This window comes from Papaver somniferum, unplaced genomic scaffold (assembly GCF_003573695.1).
Source record: "Papaver somniferum cultivar HN1 unplaced genomic scaffold, ASM357369v1 unplaced-scaffold_107, whole genome shotgun sequence".
In the NCBI taxonomy this organism is placed as follows: Eukaryota; Viridiplantae; Streptophyta; class Magnoliopsida; order Ranunculales; family Papaveraceae; genus Papaver; species Papaver somniferum.
Window position 1 is genome coordinate 2,432,828 of NW_020619603.1, and position 22,061 is coordinate 2,454,888.

At 38.6% G+C, this 22,061-nt stretch overlaps 1 protein-coding gene across 2 annotated transcripts; it reads left to right on the forward strand.

Moving 5' to 3' along the window:
- Window positions 1-72: 72 nt before the first annotated feature.
- LOC113327648 (ankyrin repeat domain-containing protein 2A-like) lies at window positions 73-21,337 on the forward strand. Of its 2 annotated transcripts, XR_003349117.1 has the most exons (5): window positions 73-207; window positions 1,763-1,925; window positions 20,364-20,540; window positions 20,663-20,831; window positions 21,287-21,337. XR_003349117.1 is itself a non-coding variant. In XM_026574807.1 (4 exons), the coding sequence occupies exons 2-4, from the start codon at window positions 1,765-1,767 to the stop codon at window positions 20,769-20,771; spliced, it is 447 nt and encodes a 148-aa protein (XP_026430592.1). In that variant the 5' UTR covers window positions 73-207; window positions 1,763-1,764; the 3' UTR covers window positions 20,772-20,990. The 2 variants fall into 2 exon arrangements, 1 of the variants encoding a protein (XP_026430592.1); XM_026574807.1 differs by lacking the exon at window positions 21,287-21,337 and having other exon boundaries at window positions 20,663-20,990.
- Window positions 21,338-22,061: the final 724 nt, after the last annotated feature.

The window sequence follows — 22,061 nt, forward strand, 5'->3', positions numbered from 1 at the left end:
ACTCGTCCCTGACTCATGAATCAAACCAATTACTCGTGTATAATGACTAAAATGTCCTGGAGATTTGGAAACAAGGATTTCATTTTTCTTTCTTTCATATCACTTCAGAGTTCAGAGACAAAAACGAAAAGGTTGGATTTTTATTTTCTGTTTTGAAAGATGATGATCAAGGATGAAGAAGAAGCCATGGATTGAAAATCAACAAAGGTATTTCGTACTGTCCTCCCGTTTTCCTCATTCTCATTTTCTCTGTATCCAGTGGGTCCTTTTTCTAGAATTGAAGAAAAAAATCCCTGTTACTATTATCAATTTCATCTTTGGATTTTTTTGTTCTTCTTTTAGTAATGGGTTTTGATTAGACTGCAAAAAATTTGTTTGCTTCTCAAAGGATTTCGGCATTTTGGGACTCAATTGGAGTATATTTGAAGTTATGGCTTTATGGTGTTCATCATCTGTTTGTTTTATTGTTACAATGAAGTTGTAGTGGGACTAAAATGTTTATTCCTGCTTCTTCTCCATCAATTTCTTTTATCTTTCCTGGGTTTTAATCATTTTTAAACTTGGATGGAACTATTGATGAGTTTTTACAAAGATGGTTTACTCTGAAAAAAAAACATTTTAGAAAATGTTTTATTTGGTGATACCGTCGACAACGTGAAGTGAAGTGTATTAGATAGAATTGCAAATTCATAATGACAACATTTTAGACATGACAGTCCATCGGAAGAATTGAATTTCGTGGTTGTTATTTATTATCCCTGCAGAACTCAGGGATAATAAATAACAATGTTCAGATTTCAGTAATTCGGGATAATTGAAATATGTTATCGATTGTGCAGCACTATGTTCGTTGTTCGGGCATTCTTTATTAGATTGTGTCCTCAAGTTTTAGTTATCGACAATGTTCAGATTTCAGTAATTCGGGATAATTGAAATATGTTAACCTGATAATTATGAGCATTCTGTTTTAATTGGTTCGTATGAGGCAGGAAAGAGACCTAACAACTGTTACTTCATGTCTCATGGCACTCAAGTAGATGCTTAAGCTGAAATGTCCGAGTTTATAACTACTGAATTCACTGAATATATACATTGGTGTAATCAAATTGATCTCTTTATAGTCTTTATAAGTAGTTGAATAGAGCACATGCAATTTCCCAGTACATTTGGTCACTGACTATGCAGTATGCTTTTAGAATGGCTGAGATGTGTAGTAGCAGTAGCACTCTGCATCAATAACTATTTTAGGAGGCTTGAACTCTTAGGGACGATATTGGGGGGTGAACTATTTATCTCTTGCATTTAGCTAAACATCTTGTTAAAGTATAACCAAACAACATAAATCCGTGCTTATTGCTTATGTTTCGTGTAAGACTCTATTTTTCAAACGGCTATTATTGTTCTGTGGATGGATAGAATAAAAGCCTGATAAAATTAGATGTGGGTTTAGTACAAATGATGGAATGTGGATTGTGGCTTCAGTGCGTAATTCATTGGTTTCGCTGTCTCTCTATACTCAAAACTTTTGGTTGTTTTCTTACTTCTATATTGTAAAAGAGACTCTTAGTATCTATAACGACTTAGTTTGACCGGAAAAAGACTATAGAAAATAAGACCTTCCAGTATCCCAGTGCTTCAACCCCCTCTGTTTTAGGTTGTTTAACTTTTTTGGAATCTTTGACTTTGTATATGTAGATCTGTGATTTCTGATCTTTCTTCTTGTTGTTTTCCGTTAACTTTTTTTTTTGTTTGTTGATGGCAGATATGACGAGAGATAATAAGGCAAGGTATCATTCTGAGAGCAAAAAGGCTTATAGAAAAAAACTTAAAAAGAACAAAAGGGAAAAGGCTAAATTAGAGAAACTTCGAATTGTAAGGTCTGATGACGAAAAGGAGGAGGAGGCTAATGAAATCACTACATCAGGGTACGTTTTTTCTTCATTTATGCCATTTGATTTACTGAAATTAACATCCAATCAAACCTTTTTTTTTTAAAGTCAGCAGCATTTTGGTGTGTAATCTAGACGACCCATAATTAAGCTGTAGCAAACCTCACATTCCCACATCAAATGGTTGAAACTTTCTTCCTTCTTATGACACAATTAGAAGCATCTTGAAGCAATTGAAATTCCTCTTTCCGTCATATTGTCATCAGAAGCACAAGCCCCACTTTCCAGTTTCCACATTTGACTTGCCATCATATTGAGATAAAAGTAAAAGTACCACTAGATTTCCACAGTTGATCACCATTTGCACTAAATTTTGCTACATTGTTGGTGCATTTGTCTAATATGAGATTGGGGATAGATGATTGTTGAAGAGAGGCAGCTGTCCGTTTTCGCATTTGTTAGATTTCCATTTTTTGTTGTTCAATAAGCATATTGATTGATTGACTTGTGTTGAATTTGATTGGTGCTGTAAATCATTGATGGGAAAATGAGTTTTGTTTGCGTTATTCTTGAAATTTCAAAAGCAATTTGTTGTCTTTCTATACTGGTAGGCCGGGGACAGTGTATAAAAAATGGAGAAAGTTAAGGCCTACAGTGATACCGCAAGTGCACGGTTTCGATGTAGTGAGTGCACAAGTACGGGTCGATCCACAGGGACTTGGGTGTGTTCATGAAGATTCCTAAGCTAAATGGCAGTGACAGTGCAGTGAGAACAATGAGAAGGCAGTAAAGAGAAAAGCAAAGCCAAGAGACAGTGAACAGGGCAGTGAAGATGATGAGTGAGCAAAGCAGGAAGAATCAAGGCAATGTAACAAAAACAGTGACAGTGACCAAAGGTCATAGGCAGTGGGTGAGCAGTGGTGAAAGCAAACAAAGCAGATGAAGGGAGCTAGGATCACTAATTCCACCACTAACCTACACCATGTATTCAACGACTACATTCTTGTTCTTGTGATGACATGGGTTAAGATGTGGTCTGCCCTATGTCTAAGAAGTTTCTCCACTAGAGAAATCATCCCCAATAAGACATTGCTCCATAGCACTAGTTATCTGGCTAAGTATAACTAGTCTAAGGCTCAACATGGTCTGGTTTAGCATGATTGGTGGCTGTGTCCACATAGAGATATTCTAACTACAGTGGATACATGGCATCCACTGTGAGAGCAATTTGCAGACATGCCAAAGTGATTATCTCCTAAACATTTTTAACATTCAAGAATGCATATTCACATCACACAGGATAGCAAGTTAAGGCTTCCTTAAGACCCTAGCAATTGAAACTAACACATGATAAAACTGAAATTAAAATTGGAATTAAACTGAAATTAACCCAATTAGGGGGTATCTCGGCTAACCAAGAACACCCTTCTCTCTACACATCAATTGCCTTTTATAGTTTTACAAAATATCCCCAAATTTCGAAACCCTAACTTGCAAACCCTAATTTTTGAATTGAAAATTCCACTCACCTAATCCCTGAATTGATGTCGACCCATGCCTATTCTCTCTTCTCTGCTCCTCTCCATGTCTTCAATTGCGTCTTATAGCCTCACCTAATTTATTGATTTATCACCTAGGGTTTCAGTGGTAAAAAATCAATAAGTTAGATGGCTATAGAGGTAGGGGAGGTAGCTAAGGCGTGTAGGTGGTGTTTGGTGACAGTGGAGGAAGTGGCGATGGCAGGGTGGTGTGGTTCAGCGAGGTGTAGCTGGTGGAGGTGATGGAGTTGCAGAGCAGCTCTCTGCAACAGGGTATGGAGGAGAAGAGGTCGAGTGATTTTGGGTTAGGGGGCGTTTGGCTAGGGGTATAGGGTGTTCGGTACTTGGGTGTTAGGCGGGTGCAGCGAGGTTTGATGATCTGCGACAAGGAGCGATGGATGGGAAGATGGTAGGTGGATCTGACGGCTATGCGGAGGCAGGCGATGAGCGACCGTCGGATGAAGAGATACAACGAAACGAACGGTACTTGATGGAGTTAGGTACTGTAGTGTAAGGCGGAGATATCAAACTTCGATGCACAGCAAGGGAGCGACCGTCGGATGCTTCTGAGAACTGATCTGACGGCTGAAGACGCAAGCGGGTATGGATTTGGGTTTTAGGCTTTTGGGTATAGAATATGGGTTTGGGAAATGAGTTTGGGCTTGGAAAACCTTGAGCCCACTTCTTCTTTAAGAACAACTTTCTTCTTCAAGCCCATTTCTATCCTTTTTTTGGTCTTCCGCACATCACTCTTCGCGGCTTCCTTGCGTAATTCCTCATGGCTTTTCACTACTTTTCTGCTCTTTTTGCTCCGCAACTCATCCAATCTTTATTTATTACCTAAAAATGCAAAATTAAGTAAGAAAAATATTTATTCTTGAAAACAATGAAAATACAGAATATGGGATAAAATGTAGAATTAATGCACAAAAGATGAGTTAAATGCCAAGAAAAATATATAGAAATATGCACTTTTTAGCACTCATCAAATACCCCCAAACCTGAATTTTACTTGTCCTCAAGTAAAACAAAACTAAGGAAATCCTACCTATACCACTGTCGCTGGTCTCTCGAATGCATTTAGCGTATGCACTAATCCTTTTAAACCACTAAGTGTCCCTAGTGGACGAGTTGAAGTCTCGTGAAGGTTTGCTTAGAACGTACCTACAAAGTTCTAGGTCAAAATATAAGCTCAGATTCCATCAAATGTGACATGTGCAAAACAGTTTAAGCTCACAGCAAAATGGAGATGTCAATCTAGCTATCGAAGGCACAATCCTAGCACTGATAACAAAAAAGACATGTGATAAGAGTGTAAAGTGTATCTACACATGTGTAAAGAAAGATCTGAAGTTATGACTACTAATCACCAAGAGATAGTTTCTCAGGCTAAGAACTGAGGTCGAAATCTAGCTAGCTGTCCGGACTTTACGAGAATTGTGAATGAGTTGGAGGTATTTCACAATTACTCGCGTTGTACATCAATGGCATACACCCTCCTTGCTTACAACACAAAAACACAAAAGATGACTATTTACATGACTCTTAATTACATTGACTATTCTCTTTTTATTTTTGGAACAAGAGATGATGGAATTGATAAATACTTGATTTTTTTTTTTTTTTTTTTTTTTTTTTTTTTTTTTTTTTTTTTTTTTTTTTTTTTTTTTTTTTTTTTTTTTTTTTTTTTTTTTTTTTTTTTTTTTTTTTTTTTTTTTTTTTTTTTTTTTTTTTTTTTTGGAAGAAGGAAACACTTTTGATATAATTACAAAAGGAAACAAAAGATTACATGACACTTTGCAAGAGGTAGCCCTTTTTGATGCACCCAGTTAAATTCGATGGTTGTCTTTCTTAATGTAACCTCCACCTTCTATCCCAACCAACCAAAGAACAAGCTAGTCAAGTTTCGTTCAGTATTCTAAAGTGATTGGCAATCGTAACTTCATATCAAACACCTTGAAGATCGAGGCCATACATGTATTGATAGATCGTGCGCGTGCAAATTTCTTATCACTATGTGAATTGTGCTAGAATCAGGGTGCCTAAATATCTAGACTAAGACTCCTAATAAAAATACATATTTGCACAAGAGTCAACATTTCAAGGTAAATGAGCTCCATTTTTTATGATTTTTCATTTTTTAATTTTTTTGAATTTTGATTTTTTAATTTTTTTGGAATTTTTCAATTTTTTCAAAAAGAAGAAGGAGTTCGTTTTCAATTATAGCAAATTATCATGGTATCTACTCTATACCCCCAAACCTAAACTAAACATTGTCCTCAATGTTTCAAAATATGGAAAGAATTAAAATGCAACATATGGAAAGGGACATGCTGAGTAGAGTAAAAGGAGAGAGAATACCCGATTTCGGCGAAAGCAGAATTAAAACTCCGTTATTCAAGGCAAAAATCCAACATATTTTAGCCGAGATCAAATTGGATTAGCAAAATATATACAAAAGGAACAAAAGGTTTTTTTTTTTTTTTTTTTTTTTTAAATAAAATAAAATTTGGTTTTTGTATGGGAGCAAGCCCACTGTGCAAGCCTCTAATGAAATGGATGGAAGGCTGCGGCCCACGAAACACTAAGTTTTAATTTTGAAAGTTTAATTTGGCCCAGTTGGTTAAGGCCCGACGTTTGTTTTAAAACTTTGGTTTCGAGGTCCACTTTCGAGTGGAATACAAGTCCAATTGATGCTTACAAGCTCAGCTGGGTTTAAACCCAGAGTTCAAAATACAAGTCCAATGAAAGAATTTAAACAAGCCCACAAAAAATAAATACAAGCCCACAAATAAATTATTACAAACCCAAAATAGAAAAATAAAAAGCCCAAAAAAATTGGGTTAATTATTACAAGCCCACAATTAAAAAAAATTGGAAGCCCACAGGTTGGGTTCTCTCAATGAATGGGTTTAGGCTTACCGTTTTAGCACAGCCCAGCTGCTCTGATATTGTTGCAAAAACCCAGTTGGGTTTTGGTTCTTTTCCTTGGTGGCGTCCCAGCAGAGGAAAAACAGGTTCAGAACAGCAGGTCCAACAGCAAATGAAGTGAAGCAGATGCAGATGCAAATGCTATGCAGTGAAATGCAAAAATAGCTAATAAAACAACAAGAAAAACACAGCACCAATCCCCGGCAGCGGCGCCAAAAACTTGGTAGGCCAAAAGATATTATATTTAAATGCAAAATGGTCCCCGGCAGCGGCGCCAAAAACTTGGTGGACCCCAAGGAGGGTGAAAATATGAGCGTAATGAAACGCGGGCCTACAGTAATACCGCAAGTGCACGGTCGTCAGTTGTAACTCGTGCAAGTACGGGTCGATCCACAGAGACTGGGTGTGTTTGGAGTTTCTAGCTATTTGGGCTCTAAATTGCTATTGGGCTTCTAATTGTGCTTAATGCTTAGTGGGTTTGTTTGTAATGGTGAAGTGCTTTAGGCCTTGGGCCTTTGAATGATGTTGGAATGAACTGTGAACTTGGCTTTGGATTCAGTCAAGGATCTGGGCCTTTGGAAATGTAATGAATTTGGGTTCAAGTGAACTGAACTGAGCCTTGAACTCAGTTGGCTTGTAAACCAAACAGTGGATGGATTTGGGCTTTTGGGCTTTGTTCCTGGGCTTAGCTTTTGACCTGAGAGTAACTAGGCCTTTGGAGTTAACTGTGGACTGAACTGGGCTTGTGCTGTGAGCCGAACTCAGTTGCAGCAGCAGCAGTGGCTGTAGCACAGGGCAAGAGAAGCAAGCTGCAGTAGCAAGAGGAAGGAAAGCAGCAGCAGCAAGAGAAGTTGAAGTAGCAGGAGAAAATAGCAAACAAAATGAAGGACAAGTGAAAGTAAAACAGTGGCAGTGAAGGAATGAGGAAAAGTGACAGTGCAATGAAACTAAACAAGAACAATGGAACCAAGGCCTAAGCCAAGGGCAGGGGTGTGAAGAAGACAGTGAAGTAAAAAAAAGGAAGGAAAAAAGCAAAGCCAAGGCAATGGCTTTAGGCATTCATCTAGAGTGGGAAGAGAACCAGCTTGCTCACAGTCACTAGTGAGCACTAGTTTCTCCCCACTGCTCAATCAACTCAATGCTCTAAGGCTCTAACCTAGCATTGACACACAACAGTAAACTAACCCTAACATGAAATTAAACCATAAAAACAGGAAATTAAACATCACACATGGAATTAAAACATAACAATTGAAATTGAAATTGAAAATTAAAACAAACCTAAATTGAAACTGGAACTAAATTGAATTAAAATTAAAATATCAAAACTGAAATTTAACCCTAATTGGTTACTTGGTTAATCCAAGAACACCCTTCTCTCTACACATCAGTTGCCTTTTATAGTTTTACAAAATATCCCCAAATTTCGAAACCCTAACTTGCAAACCCTAATTTTTGAATTGAAAAGTCCACTCACCTAATCCCTGAATTGATGTCGACCCATGCCTATTCTCTCTTCTCTGCTCCTCTCCATGTCTTCAATTGCGTCTTATAGCCTCACCTAATTTATTGATTTATCACCTAGGGTTTCAGTGGTGAAAAATCAATAAGTTAGATGGCTATAGAGGTAGGGGAGGTAGCTAAGGCGTGTAGGTGGTGTTTGGTGACAGTGGAGGAAGTGGCGATGGCAGGGTGGTGTGGTTCAGCGAGGTGTAGCTGGTGGAGGTGATGGAGTTGCAGAGCAGCTCTCTGCAACAGGGTATGGAGGAGAAGAGGTCGAGTGATTTTGGGTTAGGGGGCGTTTGGCTAGGGGTATAGGGTGTTCGATACTTGGGTGTTAGGCGGGTGCAGCGACGTTTGATGATCTGCGACAAGGAGCGATGGATGGGAAGATGGTAGGTGGATCTGACGGCGATGCGGAGGCAGGCGATGAGCGACCGTCGGATGAAGAGATACAACGAAACGAACGGTACTTGATGGAGTTAGGTACTGTAGTGTAAGGCGGAGATATCAAACTTCGATGCACAGCAAGGGAGCGACCGTCGGATGCTTCTGAGAACTGATCTGACGGCTGAAGACGCAAGCGGGTATGGATTTGGGTTTTAGGCTTTTGGGTATAGAATATGGGTTTGGGAAATGAGTTTGGGCTTGGAAAACCTTGAGCCCACTTCTTCTTTAAGAACAAATTTCTTCTTCAAGCCCATTTCTATCCTTTTTTTGGTCTTCCGCACATCACTCTTCGCGGCTTCCTTGCGTAATTCCTCCTGGCTTTTCACTACTTTTCTGCTCTTTTTGCTCCGCAACTCATCCAATCTTTATTTATTACCTAAAAATGCAAAATTAAGTAAGAAAAATATTTATTCTTGAAAACAATGAAAATACAGAATATGGGATAAAATGTAGAATTAATGCACAAAAGATGAGTTAAATGCCAAGAAAAATATATAGAAATATGCACTTTTTAGCACTCATCAAATACCCCCAAACCTGAATTTTACTTGTCCTCAAGTAAAACAAATCTAAGGAAATCCTACCTATACCACTGTCGCTGGTCTCTCGAATGCATTTAGCGTATGCACTAAGCCTTTTAAACCACTAAGTGTCCCTAGTGGACGAGTTGAAGTCTCGTGAAGGTTTGCTTAGAACGTACCTACAAAGTTCTAGGTCAAAATATAAGCTCAGATTCCATCAAATGTGACATGTGCAAAAAAGTTTAAGCTCACAGCAAAATGGAGATGTCAATCTAGCTATCGAAGGCACAATCCTAGCACTGATAACAAAAAAAGACATGTGATAAGAGTGTAAAGTGTATCTACACATGTGTAAAGAAAGATTTGAAGTTATGACTACTAATCACCAAGAGATAGTTTCTCAGGCTAAGAACTGAGGTCGAAATCTAGCTAGCTGTCCGGACTTTACGAGAATTGTGAATGAGTTGGAGGTATTTCACAATTACTCGCGTTGTACATCAATGGCATACACCCTCCTTGCTTATTACAATGAAACAACAAAATGACTCTTATTTACATTGACTATTCTCTTTTTATTTTTGGAACAAGAGATGATGGAATTGATAAATACTTGATTTTTTTGTTTTTTTTTTGTTTTTTTTTTTTTTGAACAAGGAAACACTTTTGATACATAACAAAAAGAAACAAAAGATTACATGACACTTTGCAAGAGGTAGCCCTTTTTGATGCACCCAGTTAAATTCGATGGTTGTCTTTCTTAATGTAACCTCCACCTTCTATCCCAACCAACCAAAGAACAAGCTAGTCAAGTTTCGTTCATTATTCTAAAGTGATTGGCAATCGTAACTTCCTATCAAACACCTTGAAGATCGAGGCCATACATGTATTGGTAGATCGTGCGCGTGCAAATTTCTTATCACTATGTGAATTGTGCTAGAATCAGGGTGCCTAAATATCTAGACTAAGACTCCTAATAAAAATACATATTTGCACAAGAGTCAACATTTCAAGGTAAATGAGCTCCATTTTTATGATTTTTGATTTTTTAATTTTTTTGAATTTTTCAATTTTTTTCAAAAGAAGGAGTTCGTTTTCAATTATGGCAAATTATCATGGTATCTACTCTATACCCCCAAACCTAAACTAAACATTGTCCTCAATGTTTCAAAATATGGAAAGAATTAAAATGCAACATATGGAAAGGGACATGCTGAGTAGAGTAAAAGGAGAGAGAATACCCGATTTCGGCGAAAGCAGAATTAAAACTCCGTTATTCAAGGCAAAAATCCAACATATTTCAGCCGAGATCATATTGGATTAGCAAAATATATACAAAAGGAACAAAAGGGTTTTTAAGAAATTTTATCTACTGGATTATATACAAAAAATTCACCATACACTAACAATCTAAAGAGTTGAGGATCAACCCAAAAGACAAAGTGTAAAGGTTTCAACAGCTTCACACAATAATAATATGGTAGGCATGCAAGTGAAGCTGTGAAACAAAATGAGCTACCCTCAAACCTGGATTTTACAGAAGATATAATTTTGAAAACAAAATCGCGCAGTTTCGGGGGTTCATCATGCAAAAGGTCTAGCTCAAAATGAACTTTGCTAGGGACGGGCAAACATGCAATTTCCAACTGTGGTTCCTCAAAGATATTATATTTGAATGCAAAATGGTCCAAGAGGACTTGGGAAGCACATAGTTCCAAACCTAGATTAGGCATTCTCAGAAAAATTGGTTTTACAATATTGGTACAAACCAAATCTAGGTTGGGTGGAAGGCCATCAGATTGTGACTCATGTAGGAGAATAGGTGCGTCATTATCAATCAAATCAAAATCTCCTAAATCATCTACACATGTCACATCATGCTCACAATCATCAATCAAATTAGCAAGTTCACACTCAGAATCATCAACATCATCAACAGATTTGTCCTCATGCATCGGCAATTCAATGGAAATATCACAATGTGACCTAGGTAGAGAATCAGACACATCACTTATATTTTCATGCATAATAACATTAGTGTCTACAGAAGATTCAACTATTCCTATGTCATGCTCATCTTCACAGAATAATTGTACGAATCCCATGTCAATATCAAAATCATATGAATTACAATGAGTATTAGAAAAAAACAACATTCATGAAGGTCGAGGGCGAGAAGCCATATGTTATTGAACCAACAGGTTCCACAATATTTTCATGTTCTTCTAACACATCATCATAATCATCATCATGGTAGCATGCATATTGGTCCTCATTAAAAGTGGTGGTGTCGTTAGTCGATTCATGTTCCTCTAAATTAAGTTCATATTCAACATCATTTACATGAATGGGACTAGACACTTCATTAGGGACAACATACATTTCCTCATGAATTTCCTCCTTTTGTATGTGAAGCAAAATCTGATCTAAATATGCCTGAATTCGTGATGTAGATCTATCGAAGTTTTGCTCACTGAGTCTGAAAGCTTCTGTGGTGGAGTCTAAATTCATGGGAGTACAAAATTCTTCATGTTCAAATTGTGGTGATTGGTACATGTGTGCATGGTCATTAGGGTTTATAAAAGATTGATCGCAACCCTCAAAGGATTGATTATGGTCCCAATGACTACCATTCTCACAATTTATGGGCATTTCATACCTTGGATTTTCTCTAGATTGCCTAAAATTATGCAAAATATGACAATTCTCAACAGGGTGGTCTAAACTACCACATGCAGGACATGCATAGATTTCAGGTTGCCTAAGAAAATTAGATGTGACAGATTCCTCATGTGATTGCATTTCTAAAGCTGCGATTCGAGCTTCTAATTGATCCACAAGAGATGATTGTGTGAGTGAGGCATTAGCAAAATGTTCATTTTCACGTTGTGGCAAACGATGCATGTGTGAATAGTCATTAGGGTTCATGTATTGAGGCTCGGGACTTTGAAAATGTCCATAATAATTCCTATGACTATTGACATCATGATCTATGAGAGGTTCATAACGTGAAGTATGTCCACGCGCAAGTTCTCTAAGGGATTTGTTGTATTCCCCAACTGTAGACCAAGATCTAGACATGATTAGGCTCAAAGGCTAAGTAAAGAGTTTACAAAGCTCAAAATTTGGTTTTTAAAATGGATTGGACTTTTTGGAAAAATTTGGTTTTGTTGGGAAAAATTTGGTTTTGGCGGGAGACATTTGGTTTTGATGGGAAAAATTTTGGTTTTTAGGGAAAGATTTGGAAAACTTTTTGGTTTTTATGGGAGAATTTTGGTTTTGTCGGGATAAGGAGGAAGAAGAAAAATTTGGTTGTTAATGTGGGAGCAAAATAAAATTTGGTTTTAGAATTTGAGAGCAAGTAAAGTAATAATTTTTTTTTTATTTTTTTTTTGAACTTATCCTAGCATAAATTAACACAACCCATAAAAGAAAATAAAAACAACAATAATAATTACAAACCCATAAAAGAAAGAAAAAGAAGAAAAAGAAAAATTATTACAAGCCCAATAAAAAATAAAGAAAAACAAAAATTATTACAAGCCCACAAATTTAAAATGGAAGCCCACAGGTTGGGTTCTCTTAATGGGTTTAAGCTTACCTTTGAAGCACAGCCCAGCTGTTCAGTTTGGTTGCAAAAGCCCAGTTGGGCTTTGGATCATCCTAAGCTTTGGCTTCAACACTCAAGGCCCAGTTGGGCTTGGTTCAATTTCTTCTCCTTCTGCAGCTTACAGCCCAGTTGGGCTTGGTTCAATTTCTTCTCCTTCTGCAGCTTACAGCCCAGTTGGGCTTTATCTTACACCAGCTTCAGCAGGCAGCAGCAGCAGGGAATAGCAACAGGAGCACAGCAGCAATAGCAGCAGCAGGATCAGGAGCAGCAGCAGGATCAGGAGAAGCAGCAGGAGAAGCAGCTCAGCTCTATTTGGGCTTCACAGCAGGTACCTGGACTCAGCAAAGATCAGTTTCTTTCAGCTGCACTACACAACAGCTACTAAAACAGCAAGTTAATCTAAGATGCAAGAATGCAATGCATGATGCAAGATATGCAGTGCAGAGAATATGCAAGATGAATATGCAAGTGAGGCTAGATGAACTAAATGCAAGGAGAACAGCAAATAAGAATGCTTCGAAAACACAACGCCAAGTCCCCGGCAGCGGCGCCAAAAACTTGGTAGGCCGGGGACAGTGTATAAAAAATGGAGAAAGTTAAGGCCTACAGTGATACCGCAAGTGCACGGTTTCGATGTAGTGAGTGCACAAGTACGGGTCGATCCACAGGGACTTGGGTGTGTTCATGAAGATCCCTAAGCTAAATGGCAGTGACAGTGCAGTGAGAACAATGAGAAGGCAGTAAAGAGAAAAGCAAAGCCAAGAGGCAGTGAACAGGGCAGTGAAGATGATGAGTGAGCAAAGCAGGAAGAATCAAGGCAATGTAACAAAAACAGTGACAGTGACCAAAGGTCATAGGCAGTGGGTGAGCAGTGGTGAAAGCAAACAAAGCAGATGAAGGGAGCTAGGATCACTAATTCCACCACTAACCTACACCATGTATTCAACGACTACATTCTTGTTCTTGTGATGACATGGGTTAAGATGTGGTCTGCCCTATGTCTAAGAAGTTTCTCCACTAGAGAAATCATCCCCAATAAGACATTGCTCCATAGCACTAGTTATCTGGCTAAGTATAACTAGTCTAAGGCTCAACATGGTCTGGTTTAGCATGATTGGTGGCTGTGTCCACATAGAGATATTCTAACTACAGTGGATACATGGCATCCACTGTGAGAGCAATTTGCAGACATGCCAAAGTGATTATCTCCTAAACATTTTTAACATTCAAGAATGCATATTCACATCACACAGGATAGCAAGTTAAGGCTTCCTTAAGACCCTAGCAATTGAAACTAACACATGATAAAACTGAAATTAAAATTGGAATTAAACTGAAATTAACCCAATTAGGGGGTATCTCGTCTAACCAAGAACACCCTTCTCTCTACACATCAATTGCCTTTTATAGTTTTACAAAATATCCCCAAATTTCGAAACCCTAACTTGCAAACCCTAATTTTTGAATTGAAAGTTCCACTCACCTAATCCCTGAATTGATGTCGACCCATGCCTATTCTCTCTTCTCTGCTCCTCTCCATGTCTTCAATTGCGTCTTATAGCCTCACCTAATTTATTGATTTATCACCTAGGGTTTCAGTGGTGAAAAATCAATAAGTTAGATGGCTATAGAGGTAGGGGAGGTAGCTAAGGCGTGTAGGTGGTGTTTGGTGACAGTGGAGGAAGTGGCGATGGCAGGGTGGTGTGGTTCAGCGAGGTGTAGCTGGTGGAGGTGATGGAGTTGCAGAGCAGCTCTCTGCAACAGGGTATGGAGGAGAAGAGGTCGAGTGATTTTGGGTTAGGGGGCGTTTGGCTAGGGGTATAGGGTGTTCGATACTTGGGTGTTAGGCGGGTGCAGCGACGTTTGATGATCTGCGACAAGGAGCGATGGATGGGAAGATGGTAGGTGGATCTGACGGCGATGCGGAGGCAGGCGATGAGCGACCGTCGGATGAAGAGATACAACGAAACGAACGGTACTTGATGGAGTTAGGTACTGTAGTGTAAGGCGGAGATATCAAACTTCGATGCACAGCAAGGGAGCGACCGTCGGATGCTTCTGAGAACTGATCTGACGGCTGAAGACGCAAGCGGGTATGGATTTGGGTTTTAGGCTTTTGGGTATAGAATATGGGTTTGGGAAATGAGTTTGGGCTTGGAAAACCTTGAGCCCACTTCTTCTTTAAGAACAAATTTCTTCTTCAAGCCCATTTCTATCCTTTTTTTGGTCTTCCGCACATCACTCTTCGCGGCTTCCTTGCGTAATTCCTCCTGGCTTTTCACTACTTTTCTGCTCTTTTTGCTCCGCAACTCATCCAATCTTTATTTATTACCTAAAAATGCAAAATTAAGTAAGAAAAATATTTATTCTTGAAAACAATGAAAATACAGAATATGGGATAAAATGTAGAATTAATGCACAAAAGATGAGTTAAATGCCAAGAAAAATATATAGAAATATGCACTTTTTAGCACTCATCAAATACCCCCAAACCTGAATTTTACTTGTCCTCAAGTAAAACAAAACTAAGGAAATCCTAACTATACCACTGTCGCTGGTCTCTCGAATGCATTTAGCGTATGCACTAAGACTTTTAAACCACTAAGTGTCCCTAGTGGACGAGTTAAGTCTCGTGAAGGTTTGCTTAGAACGTACCTACAAAGTTCTAGGTCAAAATATAAGCTCAGATTCCATCAAATGTGACATGTGCAAAACAGTTTAAGCTCACAGCAAAATGGAGATGTCAATCTAGCTATCGAAGGCACAATCCTAGCACTGATAACAAAAAAAAAAGACATGTGATAAGAGTGTAAAGTGTATCTACACATGTGTAAAGAAAGATCTGAAGTTATGACTACTAATCACCAAGAGATAGTTTCTCAGGCTAAGAACTGAGGTCGAAATCTAGCTAGCTGTCCGGACTTTACGAGAATTGTGAATGAGTTGGAGGTATTTCACAATTACTCGCGTTGTACATCAATGGCATACACCCTCCTTGCTTATTACACAAAACAACAAAATAACTCTTTACATGACTCTTATTTACATTGACTATTCTCTTTTTATTTTTGGAACAAGAGATGATGGAATTGATAAATACTTGATTTTTTTGTATTTTTCTGATATTTTTTTCTCTTTTTTTTTTTTTTTTAACTGAAAAGGAAACACTTTTGATACAAATACAAAAGGAAACAAAAGATTACATGACACTTTGCAAGAGGTAGCCCTTTTTGATGCACCCAGTTAAATTCGATGGTTGTCTTTCTTAATGTAACCTCCACCTTCTATCCCAACCAACCAAAGAACAAGCTAGTCAAGTTTCGTTCAGTATTCTAAAGTGATTGGCAATCGTAACTTCCTATCAAACACCTTGAAGATCGAGGCCATACATGTATTGGTAGATCGTGCGCGTGCAAATTTCTTATCACTATGTGAATTGTGCTAGAATCAGGGTGCCTAAATATCTAGACTAAGACTCCTAATAATTACATATTTGCACAAGAGTCAACATTTCAAGGTAAATGAGCTCCATTTTTTTTATGATTTTTCATTTTTTAATTTTTTTTTGGAATTTTTCAATTTTTTCAAAAGAAGGAGTTCGTTTTCAATTATAGCATATTATCGTGGTATCTACTCTATACCCCCAAACCTAAACTAAACATTGTCCTCAATGTTTCAAAATATGGAAAGAATTAAAATGCAACATATGGAAAGGGACATGCTGAGTAGAGTAAAAGGAGAGAGAATACCCGATTTCGGCGAAAGCAGAATTAAAACTCCGTTATCCAAGGCAAAACTCCAACATATTCGGAGTCCAATGGATGAGCACAAAATATATACAAAAGGAAATTTAACTAACACATTATCTACAAGAAAATTTGGTTTTTAATGGGATTGGACTTTTTGGGAAAAATTTGGTTTTTAATGGGATTGGACTTTTTGGGAAAAATTTGGTTTAGTCGGGAGACATTTGGCTTTGATGGAAAAAGAAAAATTTTGGTTGTTTAGGGAAACATTTGGAAAACTTTGGTTTTTATGGGAGAAATTTTTGGTTTTTGAAATTGGGAGCAAAAGAATTTTTTTTTTTTTTTTTTTTTTTAAAAAAAAAAAATGAAAATAAAATTTGGTTTTTGAATGGGAGCAAGCCCACTGTTGGTTTTGTGTTTGCTGTGGCTCAGCTGGTTTGAAAACTTTTGGTGGAACTGAGTCCAAAATCTCGGCCTAGAATTTGGGTACTCGGCCCACTAACGAGTTCAACTAGCGTGATCGGTTACAAGCTCAGCTGGGTTTAAAAACCCAGAATACAAAATACAAGTCCAAATTAAACAAGCTCACAAAAATTAAATACAAGCCCACAAATTAAACAAACAAGCCCACAAAAATTAATTACAAACCCAACAGAAAATAAAAAGCCCAAAAATTGGCTTTAATATTACAAGCCCACAATTAAAAATTGGAAGCCCACAGGTTGGGTTCTCTTAATGGGTTTAGGCTTACTTGCTTAAGCACAGCCCAGCTGCTCAGTTTGGTTGCAAAAGCCCAGTTGGGCTTTGGATCATCCTAAGCTTTGGCTTTTCTGAGGCCCAGTTGGGTATTTCAGTTGCAAAGCCCAGTTGGGCTTTGTTCTTTTTCAGCTGCTTGGAATCAGCCCAGTTGGGCTTTGGATCATAGCAACAGCAGGACCAGCAGGGGGTAGCAGCAGCTTGCCTTTGCACAGCAGCAACAGCTGAGGCACAGCAGCAGGACCAGGAGCAGCAGCAGGATCAGGAGCAGCAGCAGGAGAAGCAGCTCAGCTCTATTTGGGCTTCACAGCAGCACATCAGCACCAGAGGTTTGTTCTCAGCCTCACAGCAAGGTCACAGCAACAACAGCAGGGGTAACAGCTTCAGCAACAGGAGCAATTCAGCAGCAACAGCAGCTGCACCAGGGTCAGGCAGCTTCTCTTAGCACCAGCTCCAACAGCACCTACAAGCAAGAGAAACAGCACCAGTTCAGTGCAGCAACAATGCCTAACAGTAACATCCCAACAGGAGTTTCAGCAAGCAGCAAGGCAGTGCACCTGTTGGTTTCAGAAGAGAAGTAAGTTTCTTGCTAGAAGCTAAGAAATTCAGCTGCACTACACAGCAGCTACTAAAACAGCAAGTTACACTAAAATGCAAGAATGCAATGCATGATGAGTATGCTAGAATGAAACAATATGCAAAAGAGTATGCAATGATGCAAATGAACTAACATGCAAAAACAGCCCAGAAAAAATTCAACACAACACAACCAAGTCCCCGGCAGCGGCGCCAAAAACTTGGTAGGCCGGGGACAGTGTATAAAAAATGGAGAAAGTTAAGGCCTACAGTGATACCGCAAGTGCACGGTTTCGATGTAGTGAGTGCACAAGTACGGGTCGATCCACAGGGACTTGGGTGTGTTCATGAAGATTCCTAAGCTAAATGGCAGTGACAGTGCAGTGAGAACAATGAGAAGGCAGTAAAGAGAAAAGCAAAGCCAAGAGGCAGTGAACAGGGCAGTGAAGATGATGAGTGAGCAAAGCAGGAAGAATCAAGGCAATGTAACAAAAACAGTGACAGTGACCAAAGGTCATAGGCAGTGGGTGAGCAGTGGTGAAAGCAAACAAAGCAGATGAAGGGAGCTAGGATCACTAATTCCACCACTAACCTACACCATGTATTCAACGACTACATTCTTGTTCTTGTGATGACATGGGTTAAGATGTGGTCTGCCCTATGTCTAAGAAGTTTCTCCACTAGAGAAATCATCCCCAATAAGACATTGCTCCATAGCACTAGTTATCTGGCTAAGTATAACTAGTCTAAGGCTCAACATGGTCTGGTTTAGCATGATTGGTGGCTGTGTCCACATAGAGATATTCTAACTACAGTGGATACATGGCATCCACTGTGAGAGCAATTTGCAGACATGCCAAAGTGATTATCTCCTAAACATTTTTAACATTCAAGAATGCATATTCACATCACACATGATAGCAAGTTAAGGCTTCCTTAAGACCCTAGCAATTGAAACTAACACATGATAAAACTGAAATTAAAATTGGAATTAAACTGAAATTAACCCAATTAGGGGGTATCTCGGCTAACCAAGAACACCCTTCTCTCTACACATCAATTGCCTTTTATAGTTTTACAAAATATCCCCAAATTTCGAAACCCTAACTTGCAAACCCTAATTTTTGAATTGAAAATTCCACTCACCTAATCCCTGAATTGATGTCGACCCATGCCTATTCTCTCTTCTCTGCTCCTCTCCATGTCTTCAATTGCGTCTTATAGCCTCACCTAATTTATTGATTTATCACCTAGGGTTTCAGTGGTGAAAAATCAATAAGTTAGATGGCTATAGAGGTAGGGGAGGTAGCTAAGGCGTGTAGGTGGTGTTTGGTGACAGTGGAGGAAGTGGCGATGGCAGGGTGGTGTGGTTCAGCGAGGTGTAGCTGGTGGAGGTGATGGAGTTGCAGAGCAGCTCTCTGCAACAGGGTATGAAGGAGAAGAGGTCGAGTGATTTTGGGTTAGGGGGCGTTTGGCTAGGGGTATAGGGTGTTCGATACTTGGGTGTTAGGCGGGTGCAGCGAGGTTTGATGATCTGCGACAAGGAGCGACGGATGGGAAGATGGTAGGTGGATCTGACGGCGATGCGGAGGCAGGCGATGAGCGACCGTCGGATGAAGAGATACAACGAAACGAACGGTACTTGATGGAGTTAGGTACTGTAGTGTAAGGCGGAGATATCAAACTTCGATGCACAGCAAGGGAGCGACCGTCGGATGCTTCTGAGAACTGATCTGACGGCTGAAGACGCAAGCGGGTATGGATTTGGGTTTTAGGCTTTTGGGTATAGAATATGGGTTTGGGAAATGAGTTTGGGCTTGGAAAACCTTGAGCCCACTTCTTCTTTAAGAACAACTTTCTTCTTCAAGCCCATTTCTATCCTTTTTTTGGTCTTCCGCACATCACTCTTCGCGGCTTCCTTGCGTAATTCCTCCTGGCTTTTCACTACTTTTCTGCTCTTTTTGCTCCGCAACTCATCCAATCTTTATTTATTACCTAAAAATGCAAAATTAAGTAAGAAAAATATTTATTCTTGAAAACAATGAAAATACAGAATATAGGATAAAATGTAGAATTAATGCACAAAAGATGAGTTAAATGCCAAGAAAAATATATAGAAATATGCACTTTTTATCACTCATCATATACCACACAAACTGGATTTTAATGTATAGTATCCACTCAGTTTGAGCTGATTGATTCAGCCGTTCCTCGGCAAAGAATTGAATCATTGGTCGTTCTTGATAGCAGATGAAGGGGAGACTGGACCATCTCTCCCTTTATCTCATAGCTCAGGTGTCCACTCAAATGATTTGAATATTTTGTCTCCTAATGATTTATTCCAGCAAATTTTTGGAAACTTGTTCCGCAATTTCGGAATTGATGCATCAACAGGATTAAGATTTTCCCTTACAAATTACCAGTCCAAATTCTCTCATCCACTTCATTAGTTGGAACTGGTAAATCACTAGTATCTATGCCTATAGAAATTTAACTTTCAATACTGATTTGCCATTCGTCCATGTGAATCCTGGAGCTAACCTTACTTTGCACAGACCTAACTGAGTGTTTGAAAGAGAGGTGTACTGCTACTACTACACCAAGAAGTATACCGAACAGAGATTTTCCTGTTCCTATTACTCATCTTCTCTCTTCAGTGGTACATTTAAGCTCATTAACTGCTTTGGTTTTGTGTTTCCATATTCGTGTAATTTACTTCTCTGCATACCGTAATTCATTGTTTTGGCGAGAGGTGTACTATTACTACTACAACAAGAAGTATATGAAATAGAGATTCTATCTTCAGTAGTACGCTTAAGCTCGTTAAGTGCTTTGATTTTGTTTTACAGTCCTATCGTAGAAGAACCTGAGATTAGTAAACTCGAGCACGACCCTTCCTCAAACAGTACTTGTGCATCTATTTCCGAAGAAGATCTCGAAGAACTGATGACTTCCATCAAGAAAGATCCATATTTGAAACCTATTCTGGAAGATATTGAGATTGGTGGTCCAACTGTAATGATGAGGTATTTAGTTATGTTTATGTCTACGTTTGAGGGTTTAATAACTTTTCATTCTTAAAAATTACATGTATATGTTTTAAACATTGGTTCTTTTTAACTCTGATTAATTGTTCACATGCTTTTAGGTACTTAAATGATCCAGAGGTTTTGCAGAGGTTGGCGCAGGCTATGGGTTTGGGAGTTTTAGGAGACAGTGTTAGTTCAGTTGAAGATAATGCATCAATCAAATGCTGATGCAGAAGATTATACTGCGAAATAGGTTGAGGCAATTCTTACCAGTAATCAGTTTTCGAGGTATTTCATCATTCCTTGTATATTGTAGCTTGTTTAAAATGCATATATGTTTATGAGAATAATACTCACAGCACCATGTCTGCCTGGTGCAAGAGCAGATTCGAATATTATTTCAATTTCGAAATCGAATTGGATTTTCTTAAAATCCTATTCTGGTGCTAATTGGTGAGCATTACAACTCCTATTCTGGTGTGGCTTGATTACTTAACCAGCCTCTTACTTTCTCCCAATTTGCTGATTCGGGTTCTGGATTTGATTCGTTACCCGACTCGGCACGAGTCAGATGTCAGCCGCAGCTGACAGCTGAGTCCCTGACTCACTGAAAAACCAGCGTCTAATGATTAAAATGTCCTCGAGTTTTTAAAATTAGGATTTCATTTTCCTTTCTTCCATTTCACTCTGAGTTCACTTCAGAGAGAAAAACGTAGTGTAAGATTTTTTTTTTTTTTTGGAAGATGATGACCAAGGATGAAGAAGCCGTAGATTGACACCCTGGAAACTCAGAGTTCACTTCTATTCTAAATAGTATTTCATACATATACTATTCTCATTTTCTGTATCTAGTGGATTTTTTTTTCTAGGAGTTATAGAAAAAATCTCTGTTATTATATCAATTTGATTTTTTGACTTCGTTTTAGTAAACGGGTTTTGATTGGATTGAAAAAAAAAAAATTGCTTCTCAAAGGGTTTCGGCAATTTGGGACTCAATTGGTGTATATGTGGTTATGGTTTTGTGGTGGTGTTCATCAACTGTTTGTTGTATTGTTATAATGAAGTTGTAGTGGGCTGAATGTTATTCCTGCTGCTTCTCCCCATCAAGATTTTGTTTGTTTTTCTTTCTGGGTTTCAATCATTTTAAAACTTGGATGAAATTATTGATGACTAGAGCACATGAATGCCTTTATATGCAGTGTTGTTTTAGAATGGCTGAAATGTGTAGTAGCAGTAGCACTCTGCATCCTTAACAGTAGGAAGCTGGCTCTCTCAGCTATTATGTCTCATTGAACTCTAAGTTTTCTCTTGCTTATTGCTTATGTTTCTTGTAGGAGTTTTATGATTCAAACTGCTGTTCTTGTTCTGTGTATGGCTAGAATAAAAACCTAGTTTAATTGGGTGCCATGGGAATTAATTGGGGGCCATGCACTAGAGGACAAAAAAAGGTCACCAGAACCTAATTTTGGTCACCCTTTATAAAAATGTTTTTAAATGGCTAAAATGCCCCTAAATGAT